Source organism: Perca fluviatilis, chromosome 22 (genome assembly GCF_010015445.1).
Source record: "Perca fluviatilis chromosome 22, GENO_Pfluv_1.0, whole genome shotgun sequence".
Classification (NCBI taxonomy): domain Eukaryota; kingdom Metazoa; phylum Chordata; class Actinopteri; order Perciformes; family Percidae; genus Perca; species Perca fluviatilis.
In genome coordinates, this window is record NC_053133.1 from 10,723,546 (window position 1) to 10,743,774 (window position 20,229).

A 20,229-nucleotide genomic window follows, 5' to 3' on the forward strand; every position below is an offset into this window, starting at 1 on the left:
TAGCAGCAGGGGAACACCATGGAAAAAAAAAAAGGAGTTGACTTGTTTTAGATGATGCATTATTTATTTATTTTTTTATGAAAACACAACTTGGCAGCGTAAACGACATTTCCCGGCATAGCACCGAAACCTGAATGTATCACAAGTAGTATCAACAAAATGACCATTCTACCATGTTGATGTGAGTTAGGATTTCTGTTCTGTGACTGCAGCACTGACCTCAGCTCGGTCACAACCAGGTGCCACATGGACACACACACACACACACACACACACACACACACACACACACACACACACACAGCGGCGGTCCCCAGCGCGTTTAACGAACAAACACTTTAATTGTGTGGAGTTATTGAGGCATGAAGTCAGACAGTGAAACCCAATGTGGTCCTGTTGGAGGCAGGGGACTGCTGATGTAACTGTATGTTACATTTCTCTCCACCATCACAATATTTGAATTTGTTGGATTTGTTGGCAGCTGATTTTTATTTATTTTTTTCTCTGATGATTTTCAGTCCAGAACAACAAACTATAAGGTTCACGTTTTGTGTCATTACTTTGGATTTGTCTTGAAGGAATAATATTTAAAAGAAAATACTCACTAGAAATGGAGTTAACATATGTTTACAGTGATTCTTGAGCAGTTGAAATGAGAGAATACTATGCTATAGAAAATGACAAACCTAAATCATATTCTCACAGAAATACAAAGTTTATCAGGGGTCAAAATGTTTAGTGTGGAAGAATAATTCAAGATCATATGCTGTACTGAGCAAACCCATTTTATTTAAAGTTTTAAGTTAAAAAGGATAAAAATGCACACAGCAGATACAAACGTCATAAAAAGCTTAATTTAAAATCATTACAAAGGTTAAAATGTATACAAACTGTGGAACAAAACCTAGCAGGTCCAGTTGTTAAAAACGTCAATAACAGTATGTGAATTTAAATGATGTTAACACTGATAAACTCAGTGGGTAGAAATGAAAATACAACCATACCAACAAATTACAACCAGTTTAAAATGGTTAAAAAAATCTTCTTTAAAACACTGCATAAAAGCTAAGTTATGCTGTTAAATATGTCACCCTTCTGAGTAATTTAAAGGTGCCCTGCCACACATATTTCATTACTTTGTGGTAATGTCTGAAGTTCTACCATGGACTATGTAAAAAAAAATTTTGTAGAGAAAAATGCCTTGGTTACCTTGTTTCAAGCCATTCTAGTGTGATCTAGAAAGCCTGCAGGAAGACTCGGCTCGATTTGTGCCAGTTCTCATTAATATTCAACGAGCTAAGCTGCTTGACTCTGATTGGCTAACAGCTAGCCAATGAGAGCCTGGCTATCAGCATCCTTTACCCAACGCAACTGAGCGAGCTCATGAATAGAAATGAGCTCAGGCAACATGATGTCAGACTGACCAGCTTTTGTAATTGGCCTGATTTCTCCGCTTATTTCTTTTCAGTGGTTAGAGCTGACAGAGAAGGTAGCAGTTCATTTTCACATTCACAACATAACACAAACACATATGGACCTAACATATTTCAAAGAATGCAAGTACAAACGGTTTTGTGTGGCAGGGCACCTTTAACAAAATAAATAAAAGATATCTAGAGTGTGAGATCTGATGTGATGATAATAATATAATGCGTCACTAAAAGCCAAAGGATTAACTTCATACATTATATTCATCAATAAAAAAAGACTATTAACTGTACCTCTACAGGACTCTAGTGTGTGTGTGTTGTGTGTGTGTGTGTGTGTGTTCACGCGGCCATCCTGATGCAGATGTTCCTGAACGGCTCAGTCTGTTGGACCGTCAGCTGTCGAGCAGACAGCAGCTCTGAAGAACAGAACCATCACACGTTAATCCCATCAATACGTTTCACTGACTGCTACTGTGGAGGTCCGTTAGGAGACCTGACTAAAACATAAACGTTATTTTTGAGCTAGCATCAAAGAGCATCTTTAACTGACAAACGTTTCTAAAATGAAAAGCTCCATTATTCATTTATTTTGTCACAGTTATTTCAACACTAACATCTGCGTCATTCCTAACATCTCTATTGCTGTCTGCATAAAATCAATTTCTAAGACCTCAATGCTAGTCAATGAAGACCGGGAACTTTGTTTATTGTTAAGATAAATCTCAGCTTTGGATTTCCTCACCTAGCAGTTTATAGAGCGTGTGTGCTGCGGTGGTGCGGTTGGCCTCCGGGGGCACCAGAGAGTCAAAGGTGACGTCCCCAAACCTCTGCAAGCTGGAGGAGATCCAGCTAAAAAAGACGAGCAGTGTGTGAGCACTGATAGGATTCAACCTAGACGACTGACATGGACCGATATTTTGTTTCCGTAAGCAATAGTATATAGACAGTGTTTCCTCTATGTTGATTGGCAAGTGGCGGTCTGCCACGGTTAGATTTCTCCCGCCACGGTATCAGAAATATATATACAAAAAGCCGTCTATCAGCAGTGATTGTAAAGAGCGCGTCGACGGAGAATAGCGCAGACACGCGCTTCACAACGCGAGTGGGCACGCGCGCCACTCGGAGAAAAGGGAGAAAGAAAAAAAGAGACCGGCTGTCCAGAGGACCCGGTTGAGATGGCATGTGTGCATTTTTGACAACTGTAAGTCGTATAACTTATGTTGTCAGTTCATTTAAGCCTGTATTAGTCTATAGTTCTCGCACATTTTTAGTTTCATCTTCACCTGCCAGCTAAATTGCACGTGGCCGTTGATTCAATACAACGCCCTTGATATCAGATCATGGCATAGTAGGCTAAACCCTGATTATTTCATACATTCATGAAACATATTGGGGGAAATTCATTCAACATAATTCACAGCCAAATAACAATTAAAATTATGTTATTTGAACATTTATAACCTAACCTAAGCTGGCAGGCACTGCCTCTCGCTTTTGCGTGTCTGCGCGGTGTGCTAGCGCCTCGACCGCGCGCGCCGCTTCCTTTTTCCTCCATATACACCTCCCCGCTCCCCTCTGCCAGTTGCTGCATGAACTTCCTCCGGGACATTTTACAGCTGGTGCGCTCCTCGGAGAGGATGTGTGTAATGATTCCAGCCAGTTTTAGCATGTATAAAGTTATATGAACACGTAAACAGCGACCGTCTTAAGTGTACCGCGCCTTTCACAGAGCGAGCGCCCGGTGCTTTTCTTCTGATTCAGAACCATCCACGCCGTAGCCTAGGTTACAGACCCTGGCTTAGCCTTTGGCCCATCGGTGATGCATTGCCCACACTTGTTACTCGGGACCGCTAGTTACGTTTCTCTGACGGAGACTATGATTATTACTAATTAACCAAGATGCATCTTCAACCACGCAAAAGATTAAAAACAAAACCGCGAAAATCCGAGCGGTCGATATGACAGTATGGCCAAAATAGGTAAAAGGGATTGTATTTTCTTTGCCTTTTGTGTAATGTACAGTATATAAAAACTATTTTAAATGAAAATACAGACTCTTTTAGGAAAAGTCAGGTACCAGCAGGATTGTATTTTTTTTATTTAGCAAAGTTATTACACATATAAATTTCAAAATGGTCAAAATGACCGTCCTGGCCGTTCTAGTGTAACCCAGCCTTGGAGTTTTTTTTTTCCAAAAGCCAAGAAAAATCAAATGCACACAGCAAGGCTGCCAACTTTGCCGCTGAGGCAAATATGCAATTAGTTTCATTATGAATGCTTTCATACTATAGCCTACTTTGGGTTTTGGTTTCCCTATGAAGAATTTCTTGTAAAATCCCGACAGATCTGCCCCCACTGCTAAAAAACAAATCCTAGAGGAAACACTGCGTTACGGACTGTATCAGTATGACCCTTCCCAGTGAAACCAGTGATTGTAGAGCCACTATTGCTGCTATGAACGTTAACTCCTCACATTACTGGCTTCCTACAGACACCCACTGTCATGCTGCTGAGTTATACAACACATACCGTATACTCAAAGTCTAAAAAGGTTTCCCTGTGTAACCCTGATAGAGGAGTTTAATAGTGACTCCGGTCCATCCCCTCAGGCCTGCTGCGTGCTTTCTGTTTTCAATTTCAAAGCAGACGTCAAACAGAGTAAGATGTGGGTCAACCTGTGATGCCCGGAAGTGTTGTGTCCAAAACAAAAACGTGACCATGGAATTATTTTATATATATATATATATATATAATTATTAGGGCTTTCATTTGATAAAATATTTAAATCACATCGACAGTACATGCAAATAACTTTGGTCATGTCGAGAGAACCACCAGAGCCTTTTAACGGTGATTAAGGGTTAGGTTTTAACCTCCGAAGCCGTATACAGGGTACGGCGTGCACCCCATCCCTCGCGATCACCGTCTTCTTCTTGCGTGTTTCTAAGCTCGCTTGTGTTCTGAATGTGTGTATGGTGTTATTGTACGAAGTACCTCAGCATGTCCCTTTGTTCTGTGTCAGTCTGAGCCTCGGGCATCTCGATGTTCTCCTCCGCTATGGGAGCCATTCGGAGCTGCGCCTCCTCTTGTGGGGACCTACACACACACACACACACACACACACACACACACACAAATATATTTCTTTGTCCATCTAGCTGTCTGTCTGTCTGTCCATCTATCCACCTGAGACTTACCATCTGCTGACCGGAGTGACCACATCGTTTATGGATTTGTCCTCTTTGGACGTGTAGGCTGTTGACAAACACAGACATAAAGAAACACACAATTAATGGTTGCAGCTTGAGGCAAATTATATCTTTATTGTCCTGCCAAAAAATGTACTGAAAAACTGATATGTGTCTGAGAAAGAAAGGAAGAATTCTTACATGAGCCGTCTGCGGGTGGCAGTCCTGACTCACTGGATATCTGAGAGAGAGAGAGAGAGAGAGCGAGAGAGAGAGAGAGAGAGAGAGAGAGAGAGGGTGGCAGAGTTTCATGAAGTAGAAGCAAGGTTTATAATCTAATTTGTCTCACCACTGAACCGAACACCCAGTTGGCAGGCTGCGACTGCGGGCTAGCTGGCTAACCTTTATTATTATTATAGCCACAGTTTGACAAATATTAGCCTCGGACCTTAGCATGGCAGCCACTGGAGCGTGCTAAGTTGTACCAGGATAAGAGCTGTAAAACATAACAAGATGTAAAAGATCTCCAACTCCTCTTAAAATGGACCTTCACACAGACCCACCTCTCGCATGCTTGAGTGCCTCCTCTTCCTCTCTGTCCTTAATGTTTCTCTGTCCTGCTCTGACTCCCCTCTCGCCTCCTCCTCTTCCTCCTCCTCCTCCCCTCCCTGTTGTCCCCCATGTCCTGGCAGGACGGTGAGTGAGGCACACTGTTTCCATAGTGACTGGAGGTCAGCATGGATGAGGGCTGTAGAGGGGTCAAAGGGCAGGTTTTGGTCAATATTTTGTATTTTTCTTCACCACAGCTGATGTTCGTGGTACTAATACAATGTTTCAGAGGCCCCACAAGGTTGTTGCAGATTAGAAAACATGCTCACAGTTATGAGTTATACTCTGGGGGCTTTAAAAAGAGCAGAGTTTCTGCAATAAACATAATACTATCTCTGACTGCACAGCAAGTTTGTCTGTCACCTAATATGTTATGTCGATTAGCCATTGGGGATGAATCTAACTTGCAAACAGGGAATTTGTTTTCTTCAGACATGTATTTATTTATTGGGTTCTTTGCCCAGACGTTGGCAGATCTACTGCACCACTTGCCAGACACATTCCCCACATTTCAATCTTTCCCATTGCTACTGCTCCTGATGTCGTTTTGGGGTTTACTAATGTTGTCACTGATTCAGCAGGTGTGATTTTCTTGGCCGTGACACTGAACACCGTTATTTATTTTTCTATGCTATTATCTGCATTTGTTGGCTAGTTTTCTTGTTTAGATCTCCATCTTGCATGCTTCTTTCATTTCTTTAAAGAAAAAAAAAGCTAAGAAATCATTTCTAATGTTCAAGTCAATATTGTGGGGTTTTTGTACAGCCAGGTGTGAAGTGTAGCACTTAGCACTGACATCCACAGGGGGCGCTGAAGAGCTGAGCAGGAGCGGCACACTTGGTCAAGTAGGGCAAGTCCAGCAATACCTCAGACTGAGAGGAAGAACAACAAATTAGCTTAATGGAACAGTTTCAAGTGGGATTTTTGCTTTTTTTCCCCCCCAGTGTTTTCAGAGTACACAGTGGAGAGAGAGAGAGAGAGAAAAGAAGGGGTAAAAGCCAATGAACGTGTCTCAAAGGAAATTAAAGAAATAAGTAAGAAAGGAGGAAAGAAGGAAGGCAAAAAAATCGAAGAGCGCTATCCCAGTGGGCTTAGAGAGAACGAATGAAGAGAACTGGAGAGGTGGAGTTTAATGAACTGAATAGACACTTTGATGGCAAGTCTTTGATTACAGAATGGCAAAGCCTGAAAATTCAATCGGTCAGTGTTCGAAAAATTATGCTTAGAACAAATTGCTTCAATTCCTTTGTTAAACCATTTGCATCCAAACTGCTGTTTTAGTATTTGAGTTAATCATGAAAGCTGAGTGACCTTGCAAAGAGCACAGGATGTATCCTGAGGGCAGAGCGCATGATGTGGAGGAGATGCCGGGCCTGACCAGAGATAAGAAGAAAAGCTACTGATTGCATGAACCGAATAGCTAACCTGACTCCTTTAAAAAGACTCTTTTCTGTACTTCTGCTGTGGGTGCTGTAAAACGGACTACTTGCAAGTAAACAAGCTTTTGAGAGAGCTCCAGTGATTGTGTCCATTCTTTGATAAATCATTATCCTAACACTCAGTGTCAGTGAACCCTTGATCCTCTTAAGTGTGTATTTATGTGTCTACATACGGTTCATTTAGCTTTAGGAATAGTGTTTGTGTACGTGTGTGTTCAAGTCATGACGTGCGTTTGAGAGGGGAAAAAGGGCCGTTTTTAATCTGCTGGCATGTGTGTGTGTGTGAGATCACCAAAAAGCCTAAATAACTCCAGAAACTGTGAGCAGAGTAAAAAAGGAAGCAGAATGTGGTTTATCTGTGTTTTAAGCCCCCGTCACGTCGGCACTAGGATTAGGCACAGTGTTGCCAACTTAGCGACTTTGTCGCTAGATTTAGCGACTTTTCAGACCCCCTTAGCGACTTCTTTTCAAAAAAGCGACTAGCGTCAAATCTGGCGACTTTCTGTAGAAAAGTCGCCAGATTTGACACTAGTCGCTTTTTTGAAAAGAAGTATTGTCCAGCGAGCACGCAAGGTATTTCTCTCCTGTAACTGCCAAAACAGTCTTCTGTTCTGTGACTGAGGAGCCGAGGAGCAGCCTCTCCCCTCCCCCTCATGTGCAGCAGCACTGCACACAGTGCGCAGGCAGTTAGAAGAAGGGGAGGGGCCGAGGGGGGACAGGGTGTGCGGGGCTAGGTGTAGGTAGAAGAGACAGGAGGACGCGACGGGAGAAAGATGCCGCTTATCTTTTTCCCTCCCTCCCAATACGTCAATACGTAATACAAAGGGAACATTTATTAATGTTCGTTGAAAATAAATTCCTGTATTGAATTTGTGATTATTTGGCTAAAGAGTTCTATTTCTTTCTTCTACTTTGCTGACACAACCACTAAGCTTTATACAAATGATTGCGTAATGAGGTCACAAATATGCAAATGAGCGTATGACGTAATTTCGCGACTTTTAGCGACTTTTGGAGCTGGTGCTAGCGACTTTCATTGGAAAAGAGTTGGCAACACTGATTAGGCAATGGTTATGGTTATGGTTATGGTTAGGGTTAGGTGCCTTGAAGTCAACGGTCGCAGCGCTGCCTTGAAGGAGACGTCGGGGGCTTAAAACACCATCGAGCCAGGATGTGGTGCACCTTAACCTACAAGGGATCCAAACCTCACTTCTAATATCTGAAATAGTTTAATAATATAAATGTTGCAATTTGAGTCAGTGGATCCACTTAAGCCCTATTCGCACGGGATGAGTATTATCTAGGGACCTCGTGTGAATTATAAATTACCCACCCACGTCTGAGTTTCATCTGGCGCATTCGAACGGGATAAGCGAAGCCTGTGATTTTACTCAAATTTACTGACATTAAGCAACAGTAGAAACATGGGTGTGGGTAGCTCTGCTACGTGTTTGTGTGTGGTCAGATCTCGAGGACACACACGCACACAATCTCAACCGGGTAGTCAGTCATCGTCCGAACTGCGACCTCTCCTTTTTCTTTCTCTCACTTTTTTCTCCGGGGGGGTGTAAAGCAAGGGTCCGGTTAGATGGATAAAACTAAACATTTCACCAGGTTAAAATCTATTAGCTTGATTTATTTGTAACATTAACCTCTAATTATGAAGTGAGCCCCCTCGCTTGATTGTGCATTATTTTTGATAAGCTATGGCTTGGAGATGTCTTGTCGTTATCTCTAGATGTATGATACAAACAAAAAATATATTTACCGCATGCTGCTATACATGTCATCCATCGCCATCTAATCATTCTTTTTGTCTTCGCACTTGTGGTGGTTTTCATCTTTCTCTTTCTGCAAATTGTATATGATGTATAGCGACATGACCCAGCACCCAAAACACTGTCAAAACACTCCAGCGCACCCTCCATTCTTCGCGAAAGATGGATAAAAAGGCGCAAAAGAAGGAAATAGGTACCTTGAAAAAACAAGAAAGCCCCGCCAAATCCTGGACAAATCAGAGATGCCGATTCGCACGGGACTAATATTATAACAGGACCTCCGTTTTCGGCGAAATATGGTAGGTCATTTGCGGGGGAATTATTACTTTACAAATTACAGACATGACCGATTCGCACGGGATTAAGATCACAGACAACCTCCGCAATTATTACAAATGACTGGAGGTCACCAGGTAATACTTATCCCGTGCGAATAGGGCTTTAGACACATCCATTGTACGACAATCTCAGTGTGTTTCTGTACCAGTTCCAGTGTCTCCGCCAGCGGGTTAGTGATCTGCTCCTTCATCGCTCTCTCAGATATCTGGACCTGAGGGTCGGCAAAGACCAGCTGACGCCTGCGACGTCCGCCGGGCTTCCTGAGAGGAGGAACCCCCACCTGAGGGCAGAGTGAGAAGCACACCGCGTCAGCGGCTACAGCGTCGGTTCTATTAAAGGACATCCCACTCCGGCACACAAACTGGAAATTATGAAGCCATGTGTTGACACACACCACACGTGCTTTCCATTACATGTTTCCAAAACAAAACTGGTTGCTCGTGAGTCACTTCGTGGAATGTAATTCAAGGTTGATGACAACAGCTGTCACAACACGCAACGCTGCGTCACTGTCACCTCCGTGGCTCCTACACGTCAGAATTTGGACATGATGTCAATAAAGAGGTACTTGGAATATATATTTTACATTTTTAAAGGAGATGCACTATAATTGGATTTAACAGTTTGTATTTTCCATTTAGGCACTTTATAAAAGACAGTAAAATTAATTGTCTTGTCTTCCCGTCGGCCATGCAACTTTTTATTTTTCTGGGTCAAAGTTAAAAATTTAAACCGTAAGCTTTTGTAGTTTTCCCCGTTTTTTTTTTTTTACGTTTGTTCTTCTTCTTTTTTTACCACGTTTTTGAAGCTTTTTTCGACATTTTTGTCACTTTTCCGGAATTCTTCGTCGATTTCTTTTCCTGTGCTTTTGACGTTTTTGTTCTTGTTTTTTTCGGACATTTTTGTCACTTTTTCAACGTTCTTTTATCAATATGTTATAAAATGGAATGAAACATCCACATTCAATGAAAGTAGTGAACTGATCATTCATTTTACTTGTGAAGAGCGTTGTACGGAACCATCCACGTTATTATTTTTGACAATTTGGTTGAAAGAAACCCACGTTTCTGATATAGAATCTTTTTGAAGAAAAAAAAAAAAAGGTCAAATTTGACCCGAGGACAACAGGAGGGTTAACGTTAGATGAAATGACAGGGTGTCTCCAAAACACGTTTAGAGGCATGTATGCTCTTATTTACTTGTCAGGAGTACAACACTTAGTGTAAATAACTATTTGTTCACACTCGAGACACACTCTACACCTTTCACTATTTCAGTTTACATTTCGCACAATACAAAACTAATACTGAACAAACTAGTGAACAGACAGCATCGCCCATGTCTCACCACCTCATAGAAGCCTTCTGTCGCTCTGTCTCCCTCTGATGGCATGGCAACCTGCAGCGGAGTCATCTCAAAGTCTCCAGCTGCCAGAGGACGCTCCACGGCGTGAGCCGACTCCTCGTCTGGCAGCCACACACTCTGCTCTGCTCCCAGCAACGTCTCCTTCAGCCTGGATACAACAACACACAGTAAAAAAATAAATAAATAAAACTACCAATATATTTGTCTGTCACGTAACAGTTTGTCATCACAGGCCTGGGCTAAATATACTGACAGACGGATGACAAAATACTCATTTACTGCAGTATGTTTGAAATCTTTCTCGAAACTACAGGACGTGGCTATGTTGTAGCATACACAAAGGCAGACTGGTATATCATTATAAAGTTGACATGGCCCTGAAGGCACACTCTGAGCTGCGGCGCCACTGTTGAGGACTGACAATCATTTGACAATCACAAAAGACTCACAGATCAATAGAGGACATGGCTCCCAGGTCTGTCTGCCGATCCTCCCCTTCTGTTTAACAAACATTGCGCACGGTGACACAATGTGACACAACACATGGACACAAATAAACAGATGTTCAAGTGAACACATTTCCCCAAAATGATCTCATCTGTAAAAACACATTATTGACGAAAGTGGTGTGTTCCCTCTGTAGTACCAAACCTCCTAACACATTCCCTCTCTACTCTTACTCTCTACTCTTACTGCGCTTTTAATGCAGGAGGTGAATTGAGAGCCCAAACTAATTATAACCAACTGAACACATGCGACTGACATGTTGTCCTTTTGCTGTCTTTGCAAAAACAGTGGGCAGTTTTGTTAAAGTAAGGCAGGCTTTCCCAACCGTAGATGTTCCCTCTCAATGAAATCAAACAGTCTCCTGAAAATAAACAGCAAAAGCACTCACAGAGTCCATATTGCTATTATTATTATTTTTTTTTTTCAATTACATCACTTGGCACAAAGAATTTGACCTGGCTGACCGATGCAGACGCGTTCCTAGAGAGGAACACACTGTGGGAATGTAATCTAGACCAGAGCTTCTCAAAGTCCAGACCAAGGTTTATTTTGTGAAATGTGTAAAATGTTCTGAATACATTTCAAAATGTAAATACGATGAATAGGTTGGACATTTTTACAACATAAATTATTATTTAATAGACATAAAGGCCAAGGCACACATTTCGTAAAAGACGAGTGCCTTGGCTTCTCCCTTGATGTCTATTGGATTTGTTGATGCCCCCTACCAAACAGCAACGCCGTTTTATCAAAGTTCAAAGAAGCTCTCCAACCTCATCCGTTCTTCATAAATTATTATTTTTTGTTATTACAGAGGGAGAGAAAGAGAGAGAGAGAGAGAAGACTACTGGAAAAGGTACCGTTGGGTAAAGTTGACCAGGCAAACCGAGTACTCAACTTGAATGTATGTTGCTAAAAAGTTCTAAGCGAGTTGAATAAATGTTTTTTATTATTGCCAATTGTTCTGGACCTCTGACCTTGAACAAGAATCAGATGCGGACCATTGAGTAATAGCTTTTAGAATCCCTAAACTAGACACTTCACACATCTTTAAATTTAGTACAAACCCGCAGTATGACATCATACTAAACAACTAAAACACAAAGATACGTATGCAATGCTTATCATACACAAAGCACACACCTCCACGGAACTGGTCTGGCTGATCCATCAACAAGTCAATCTCTCTGGCTGTGGCTTCAGGAAGGTCATCTCCCTCAAAATACTGATCCAGAAGGAGGGTGACAATTAGAGACGGACAAAAGTCAAACAACAAAGGTAAAGAATAAAGAGAAGGGGATAGAAAAGAAACAGAAGCAATGGGGTTTTGTCTGTTTAGTGTCCACAGTGATAAATAATGGCAGTAAAGTAATGTAAAGGCCCTGACACACCAACCCGACGGCCCACCGTCGGCAGAAAAGGCAGTCGGACTGATCAGTCGGCTCCCCGAAGTCCAAAAGTGCCTCGGAAGCGACGCCAACTAGAGCGTACGTTCTGCGCGTGCGCAAGACGTAATACATCTCCATAACAGCAGACGGCTTGTTCGAAATACGATCTCGTATTTCACGAAAATAGTTCACTGAAACGTGTTTCTGAAAACATTTTAAGCGAGAAATAGGCCATGCAGTTGCTGAATAGTGTTCATTTCAGATCGACAAAGGTCAGTTCAAAAGATTTTCGCCAGATTTTGAGAGGCGTCCATCACTCATCCCGCTCAGCATTTCCGGGTTAGCACTCCACCAATCAGACTGGTCATTGAGTCCGACTGCCCGCCCTCCGACCTAGCAAGTCAGGTCGGCCAAAATGAAGGCCGACGGCTCCTCCGAGGGACGACGGCACGGAACACACCGAACAGACTCGAGTCGCTGACCTCGCCAGACTGTCCAACGGCTGATTATCGGGTTGGTGTGTCAGGGCCTTAAAACAGCAGTAAAATGCAGCAACCACAAAAACAAAAGCATATATAAATAAATTACTAAACTCGTGCATGCAAAGCAAAAATAAAGCCATGGGGCAGACACGTGCGGGGGAGGAGGACAACAACAGATATGTGAGCAGCATATCTGAGTGTAAACAAACTGTGAGTGCAGGCTGATGTAATTAAGTCAGATCGTATCAAGCCAACATGGACTTGATCAGCTGATGATGCTTCAGGAGGAGCATTATCAGTCCCTAAGTGACAGAATGAGGAGGGGAACAGCGTGTGGAGGTACTGGTGGACTCAGACTTACTGTAGTCAAACTACATTATAATAGAACTCTGCCTTCTTTAAAGCACTGCGGACGTTGAGAGGTGAATTCAGGACAGTCGGTCAGGCATCAGAGGCCTGTGCTACGGATCAAGAGCAACATGCCCTGGATTTATTTCAGTTACCCGGCTTCACCTAACCTAACAACCGCGGTCCCGCATAAGCTGTGTCACGACGGTGGTTAACAACTAGTTCAGTCAACCCAGGGTTTCCCAATCCAGCGACGCGCGCGTCCACATAAAAGGGGCGGCGTTTGCACAGCGTGACCATCGCAAACATCTACCAGAGCCGCATGTTCTACATAAGAAGAGCAAACTATAATTCCTGCGGCCCTTTGCTGCATGTCATTCCCCCTCTCTCTCCCCTTTCATGTCTTCAGCTGTCCTGTCAAAAATAAAGGCCGAAAATGGCCCCCAAAAAAACTAAAGAAAAAAGAACACAGATACGGTTTTACAGGCAAAACGCAATACAGTCGCTGCTTCCTAAAACTGGAAGGAAAGCTGGCAAAAAAAATAGCCGACACTGTTATGCGTAAATCACAATGCTTATTAATATCACTTCCCCATCAGTCAGGCACAAGATCTGACCATAATTACACCTATTATTATTATTATTATTGCAGTTGCAACTCTGGCAGTGGTAAGTGATCATGAGAGAAAATAAAAAAAGTATAATTCACACCGATGTGCGCATTCGCGACACGTGGCTCAAGAAGCCGACAAATAGCCTAAACGTAATTCCCTCTGCTGAAAATCCATATCTTTCATAAAGATACCCATCGAGGACATTGTTTCGGGGTTGTCGGTCTCTAAATGTTTTCACTTTTATGAGTGCACCTCTCTCTCTCTCTCTCTCTCTCTCTCTCTCTCTGCGCAGCAAGCTCCACCCATGGATGTATTACAGTAAGAGAACGGTTCCACCGGATCTTCTAAGAACGGTGACGCCGTTATCAATGGAGTATTGATTGGTCAGTAGGCGGTGCTTTTACACCGATTGATCTCTAATCTCTCTAATCTCTAATATGCTGAACACATAACCTGCTCCCGAGCAGGTTATGTGTTCAGCATAAATTACCACGGCGATTTAACCCGGTAAAAAGTGATCCACCGTCGTGGTACAGAAAACCCTGGGTTGAACCTGAAGTTGCCTCGTTAACGCCAAGTATTTTGCGTAAAAAATATTGCGCTAAAGTATCTAAAATGATGACTGGGATGTTTCCTGTGCCTGGACTGTGACAGGGAGTTTACCTCAGCAGCTGTGATGACAAACTGCTCCTTCTCTCTCAGGGAGATGGCAGCTGGAGGCGACCTGAAACCTGGTTTAACACAGCAGGAGGAATTAGGAGCCAAGCGTGTTTGCAACACAAGAAGGATGTGAGAGTAGCTGAGGAGAATGCAGCCGTCATTCAAGTGTTTCTAGCACAAAAAAACAGACAGGACATGACATCCAAATCTGGGCCTGGGTTTAGCCTGGAACTGATGTGTGTTTTTTTTTTTATTGAACATGTGCAGATAAAATAAGATGAAGTCGCTGACGACAGAAAACGTATTCACAATTTTCCTAACAGGAATGGAAATAGCAACCTCTTTGTGCCAGAAGTTTATATTTAGAAGAAAATCTATTTATGGAATCCAAGCTAATGAACTGACCCATTTCTAAAACCTTTGAAGATTATTCAATTATCTTGACTGGAAACATGCATAATGTTGCCACAACCACTATTACAAATCATAATCATCTGTATTCTTAATTAAAGTGGGTTTATTCAAAGTACTTTATCACAAGTGTCACAAAACACCAGAATCAATCCTTATCAATTATTGTATTGTATTTTCACTGTTTTCATCAATTATTAATGTTATAAACATTGTCATAGAGTAAGTTGTGTCCCATTTCAGATGAGGCGTCTTTCAAAGGAATTATGATATGTTTGGTCTAGAAGTGTGGAGCCACACCTAAAATGGGACACAGCTTTCAAATGTTGAAATATCAGTCTCACCCTCTGTGTCAAGTGAAGTGTAGGAGCTGGGCACCAGGGAGTGCTGTGAACCTGCCTCTCCAATCGCCAACATTTGCTAAAAATATATACATTACAAATATTATCTAACTGTATATACTGAAACAGATTTACTTTTCATTTCATTCCAGAATGTGAAACTGAGCGTAAAGAAAACTGCCTCTTCATTAAGGCTACAGTTTCTAAAGACCAAACTGATTCAGAGGTAATGTCTTCTCTTTTTTCTTATTTTGCCTCTAGCCAGTCTCATACCTGATGCACTTCCTTATGTTTAAAATATTGAAATACAAACTTTATCTAAATACACTGCGGTTTCTAATTTGCATTCTAAAATCCAGTCCAGTTTAGGGATCCTTTAAATTCATGATAGTACCAAATGAATTTTTTTCATATTTATGTCCCCATGTTATGTAGTCTTAACCTTGATTTAAGTCCCACAGGAGGGGAGGCAAAGTTCAGCCATTTACAGCACAGATACTGATTAAGAGTTATCGACTGTGATTCGCTCTCTCACATCTGACAATACCAATGGATAGTATAGGAGGGATATTGCACATATGCAATGTTAGAATGGGCGTGACCTACACTTGTGTTCAAGGCCAAGAAACAATGACTCACTTGTGGCAGTTTATGATTAATCAATAGTGGGAAAACCCTGAAAAGTAACATCACAAGAGCGTAGTTTATCAGGTGAACATATGCAGCTGTAGAGAGACTAGGATGTTTCCTTTAGTTGGCTGTGGTATGTCTGTGTTAGCTCTAGGTGTGGTTAGAAACACTCACACGTAGCAGCTGAGCATTTGTGCTGAATGTGGTCAGATCCTACTAATTGATGATGTAATTGTGTTGTGTGTAAACTGCAGGTTCTCCGAGACATCTACAGTTTCGTATTATGGGTACAGAGTACGTGTCTTGTATACTTAATATTGAGTATCTTTGGTCAAGTTTGTTATGTATATGCAGTTATTAGGTTACCTCAAACTACTACTACTATGGGTCCTGGTAAATACTGTACCACTATCATTATAACGGTTGTATTTAACACTGAGTTGCTACCGCTACATCCATCCAGCCAGCTCATGTTTACAGGGTGAATATTTGATGTAAAGTGCAGGTTACCGACTGTGTACAGGCACATTTGACATTTGCTGAGTTTTGTCGTGCTTCACTACTGAAACAGACATTAGACTACACCCCCTGTGTAGATTGCCTGCCACACCAACACATGCAGTGTACGGCGGTATGGTTAATGTACCTGGTGTGTTTTATAGGGGCTGGGCAGCTGGTGTGATGCCATGAGGCCGAAGAAGGGGTCCTGAGCTCCCTCAGCCTCCTCCATCATGTACAGGCTGTCAGGCACATTCAAGGCCAACCTGCCAGATGAAGAGAGAGTGATACATGCCAATGTTACTAATCAAAATATTAAAACACCGCACACGTTCAGTGCTGCACAGGCTAATGCAACACTATGCATACTTTTCACCGCGCTGTTGGTTTCACGGACTTATAAAATAATAATTACAAAAAAACTACTGGAATAAGATTAACACAGAGTATATTTAGAGTGCAGAATGTTTAAAGATAAATTGCATCCGCAGAAACAAGAGCTCGTACATTACCGCTGTGACAACGGCTTATTCAAAATTTACGAAGCCATTCGCATGAAAGTAGCTCAATTTGTCCAACACTCACTCAATAAACACCACCATCTCCTTCGCAGTGTTTATTCCCCCCAAAAAATCTCCCACATAAATATTCTACCAGGCGCTTTTGAGCTCAGACTTTCCTAAACACGTACAACCTTTGCACAGCTTAAAATGTTAGGCGCCCAAGGATACAAAACACTCTTCCACTGATGATCAAATGTCGTGTGTGAGTGTGCAGACCTGTCAGACTCAGCCATGTCGATATTTATGCATTTTTTTGAGCGCAGCAGGCGATCAATGGTCTGTTGAACCTCCTCTGGAAAATAGGCATAGACAAGGGGTTAAAAGTTTTCACACAAACGTCATAAAGTGCAGTTATTTCCTTCAGAAACAGAAGCAGACGTGTCACATTTAAGTCGATGTCTAAAATATCTGCCATAGCAAGCAAATCATCATCCTGTACTCATAATGTAGGTGACCATATGACCATTCTGGCTCCTCTCCTCACAAAGAGGAGAAGGCAATGAATGAAACACGTAGTAATCAAATGGTATTTTCACTATGGGTCTTGTTAAGGTCACTTAAAAGCTTATTATGCATACACTTTGGGTTCATTGAAATCCACACCCTAGTCTGGACTAACAGAAATAAAACAGTGGAAAATTCACATTTTTAAAAGATCATATTATGAAAATTATGAGGAAAAACTCCACCACGCCATGCATATGAAATACAGAACAAACATATTACAGGGCTCTCAAGTTTTGAACAGAGTTCAGAGTGAGATTTTGGCAGCAGGGGTTTGGGTGGGGATGGGGGTCTGATCTGATTTATTTTGTGTGTGTGTGTGTGTGCAATAATTAATACTATGCATTGTCTGGATAAAATATAATGAAATGTGTTTTCACAATGTGGGTTGTGCGGTAAAAATTAAAGCAAAGAAAAAAACGATATATTATATTCCAAATTATTATGGGTATTGTTATAAAAGTATTATGGGTAGGCCTATTATAAAATGGGTATCTTTGTAAAAATATAAAACGGTCAGGGTAGCCCTGCAGCCGATTCAACATGTAGCTATAATAATAATAATAATAATAATAGGTGCAAAAGCTACCCAGTGTTCCTCTATGTTGATTTCTGCCGCCACAGTATCAGAAATAGGGCAGACGCATAACAGGGTTTCTGCTATGTACATGTAGTATATAAAGTCATAATTACACGACTCTACAGAGCCGTGTGCTCTACTGAACTCAAGCGAACTGTCATCCGCTCTCTCTCCCCTCAACTGGAACAGTGACAGGACGTCATCACTCGCGAAGTCATGGCAACCAAATAAACAACAGGGCGAATACACTTGTCACTTAATCTTAGGCAAAGTCACAAACAGCGACGAAAGCCGCAACTTGAAATCCGCATTCACTCAGCTGGTGCGTGGCAGAGCCTTCTGAACTCTATGGGGAACTCACTTGATTCCTATACCTGTTCCACTGTTTAAAAAATAGCGGCGCAACTTGGTGGGCGTTATCCTGGTAATTTCTCTGCGTGAGAAATACAATGTGTAGCGTGTGAGCGTGTGAACGGGTTGAAATGCGTGTGTCTCACGCCCAATGCAAGCGACTTGAGAGGTATGATATTATGTACTCTCAATTGTATGCGGCAGCTTTGGGAGGTTCTATTCTATTCTACTGATTGATGAAATGAAATACCGCTGCTGAATCAAAGAGCAACAGTGGACCACAGACAGTGAATGCTTTCTTGGCTTCTCCTCCTGCGTATCATTATGCATTGTATTTCACTGTTTTCATCAACCATGACAACAGCATGATTATGAATCTGTCAGACGCAATATCAGTGTCAGGGTGTAATTTAGCACCAGATGAATAGAGACTGAGATACACTGAGTTTGATCATATTGCATTCATCAGCTCTAAATTAGCTTCTAAATCAGACTTGCCACAGTGATTTTGCAAAGCTGAGATTTCTACATTTAGCTTAGCAACTGACATTTTGTCTGCTGTTTTCACATTTCACCTGAGCTTACTTCAGAAAGCCGCCAACAAAAACAATATTGTTTCTTGAACTAAAGATCATCCTGCATAGTGACTGCATTTTCTGCAAATGTATAAGTAAGCAGCTAGAAAATGATTCCCTTGTGTTAACCCAACTACCTCACTCTATTGCCTGACTTTGGTAACTGTTCCACACTTTAAACTGCTGCCACAGTAACTGAATGTACAGTATTTGGGTTTCATATTGGATTAAAAAAAAAGAAGTAAAGCCTCTATTTTTTTGTCTCTCATGCTTAGCAGACAGTGACAGTGTATTGTGTGTAGACAATGTAGCTTGGAGGAGAGTAACAACTGATTTTTTTCAATTCTTGCTTGTTTCCCTTACCTAGCAGGAAGCCACACTGCCTGTGGTAGACTACAATCACTCCATACTGCAGCTGAGATGACAGGTACAGAGAGAACCGAGGCTTCGGTAGGTTTTGTTGCGGTGGAGGAACCTTAGCTGTCACATAGTCCAAAATGTCTCCGCTGTAACAACATACATGTTAAAATTCTCTACTAGTTAAATACTAGCAGATGAGAATCCCTTTAACGTTACACCAAACTAACGTTAGACCACAGGATGATTGAGAGCAAGCTGCTAAAAATGCATCCCAGCACTGATCAAATTAATAATTAGTATTATAAGTTATATTAACGATCTCAAGTAATAACGTTATATGATTAGCAAAACGAGACATAGATAGCTGGTGATAACGAAATATAATACAAAAATCACAATATATAAAGGTCATACAAAAATGAAACTCATATTTTTATCTGGCCTAATTTGCTGGTGACAAAACCAGGCAGACAAGCTAACTATTCTTACCATGTTCGCTTGACATTGACTTTGAGAAGCTCTCTGCGAGTGATCCTGATACCTTTGGTGGCTGCCAACCTGAATAACAGAACACATTTATACAATTTAGAAATAAACCTTTGCTGACAGAATAATCTGCCATGTAACATTAGTTAAGAGTTTTTGCTGTATGTTAGTAAGTTAGCTAAATTAGACCATAGCCAGTGGTTAACATGCATGATTGCTAGCTAGCTTTGTATGTAATGTTAATGTTAACATTAGCTAGCAGCTAACGCCAACTTAACCATGTTTTCTAACTCACCAGATTGTGGCAAAACATCCAGTATGGCGATGGAGTACATCTGGGTAGTAAAACATTTTTATTTTTTTAGATATAGCAGATACTTAGAAGAAAAGGGAATTTATTTATCTAATGATAATGGTAAAATATTAAAAGCTTGTTAAGTTGCACCAAAGAGACTTGCTAACTAGACCGTCTTTGGTTGCGCCACGATTTTCCCGCGTCAAAATCACAGTGGACCAATCAGTTTGCGAGACTTATCAAATTGAAAATAAACACTGGTGATGCATTCAGGGAAAGATGGAAAATGGACTTTTAAGTGGTATTAGTGCGTTTTATGCATGGATGTATTATGAAGTTGGGGGTTGGAGATAGACATGTGAATAATGAGTGTGCTATTCATTATTAGCATTATTCTAGATTTTCAACATTTTTGCACATCCAGCACTAATGCATACAGCCTCTTTTTTTTCTTAATGTGGAACAGTTATATGTACATATTCTTTTCT

The 20,229-nt window shown here is 41.5% G+C and overlaps 1 protein-coding gene across 4 annotated transcripts; it reads right to left on the reverse strand.

The window, feature by feature from the left end:
- Positions 1–1,516: 1,516 nt before the first annotated feature.
- Positions 1,517–19,923, reverse strand: rec8b (REC8 meiotic recombination protein b). Of its 4 annotated transcripts, none has more exons than XM_039790505.1 (18): positions 19,742–19,923; positions 19,450–19,518; positions 18,964–19,106; positions 16,807–16,882; positions 16,176–16,293; positions 14,903–14,978; positions 14,151–14,218; positions 11,799–11,880; positions 10,598–10,643; positions 10,131–10,296; positions 8,929–9,063; positions 6,024–6,099; positions 5,182–5,366; positions 4,820–4,859; positions 4,628–4,685; positions 4,425–4,526; positions 2,173–2,279; positions 1,517–1,846 (listed from the first exon to the last, which is right to left on the reverse strand). In XM_039790505.1, the coding sequence occupies exons 1-18, from the start codon at positions 19,795–19,797 to the stop codon at positions 1,770–1,772; spliced, it is 1,680 nt and encodes a 559-aa protein (XP_039646439.1). In that variant the 5' UTR covers positions 19,798–19,923; the 3' UTR covers positions 1,517–1,769. The 4 variants fall into 4 exon arrangements, with proteins under 4 accessions (XP_039646439.1, XP_039646438.1, XP_039646437.1 ...); XM_039790504.1 differs by having other exon boundaries at positions 10,134–10,296; positions 10,598–10,646; XM_039790503.1 differs by having other exon boundaries at positions 10,598–10,646.
- Between the last annotated feature and the right edge of the window lie 306 nt (positions 19,924–20,229).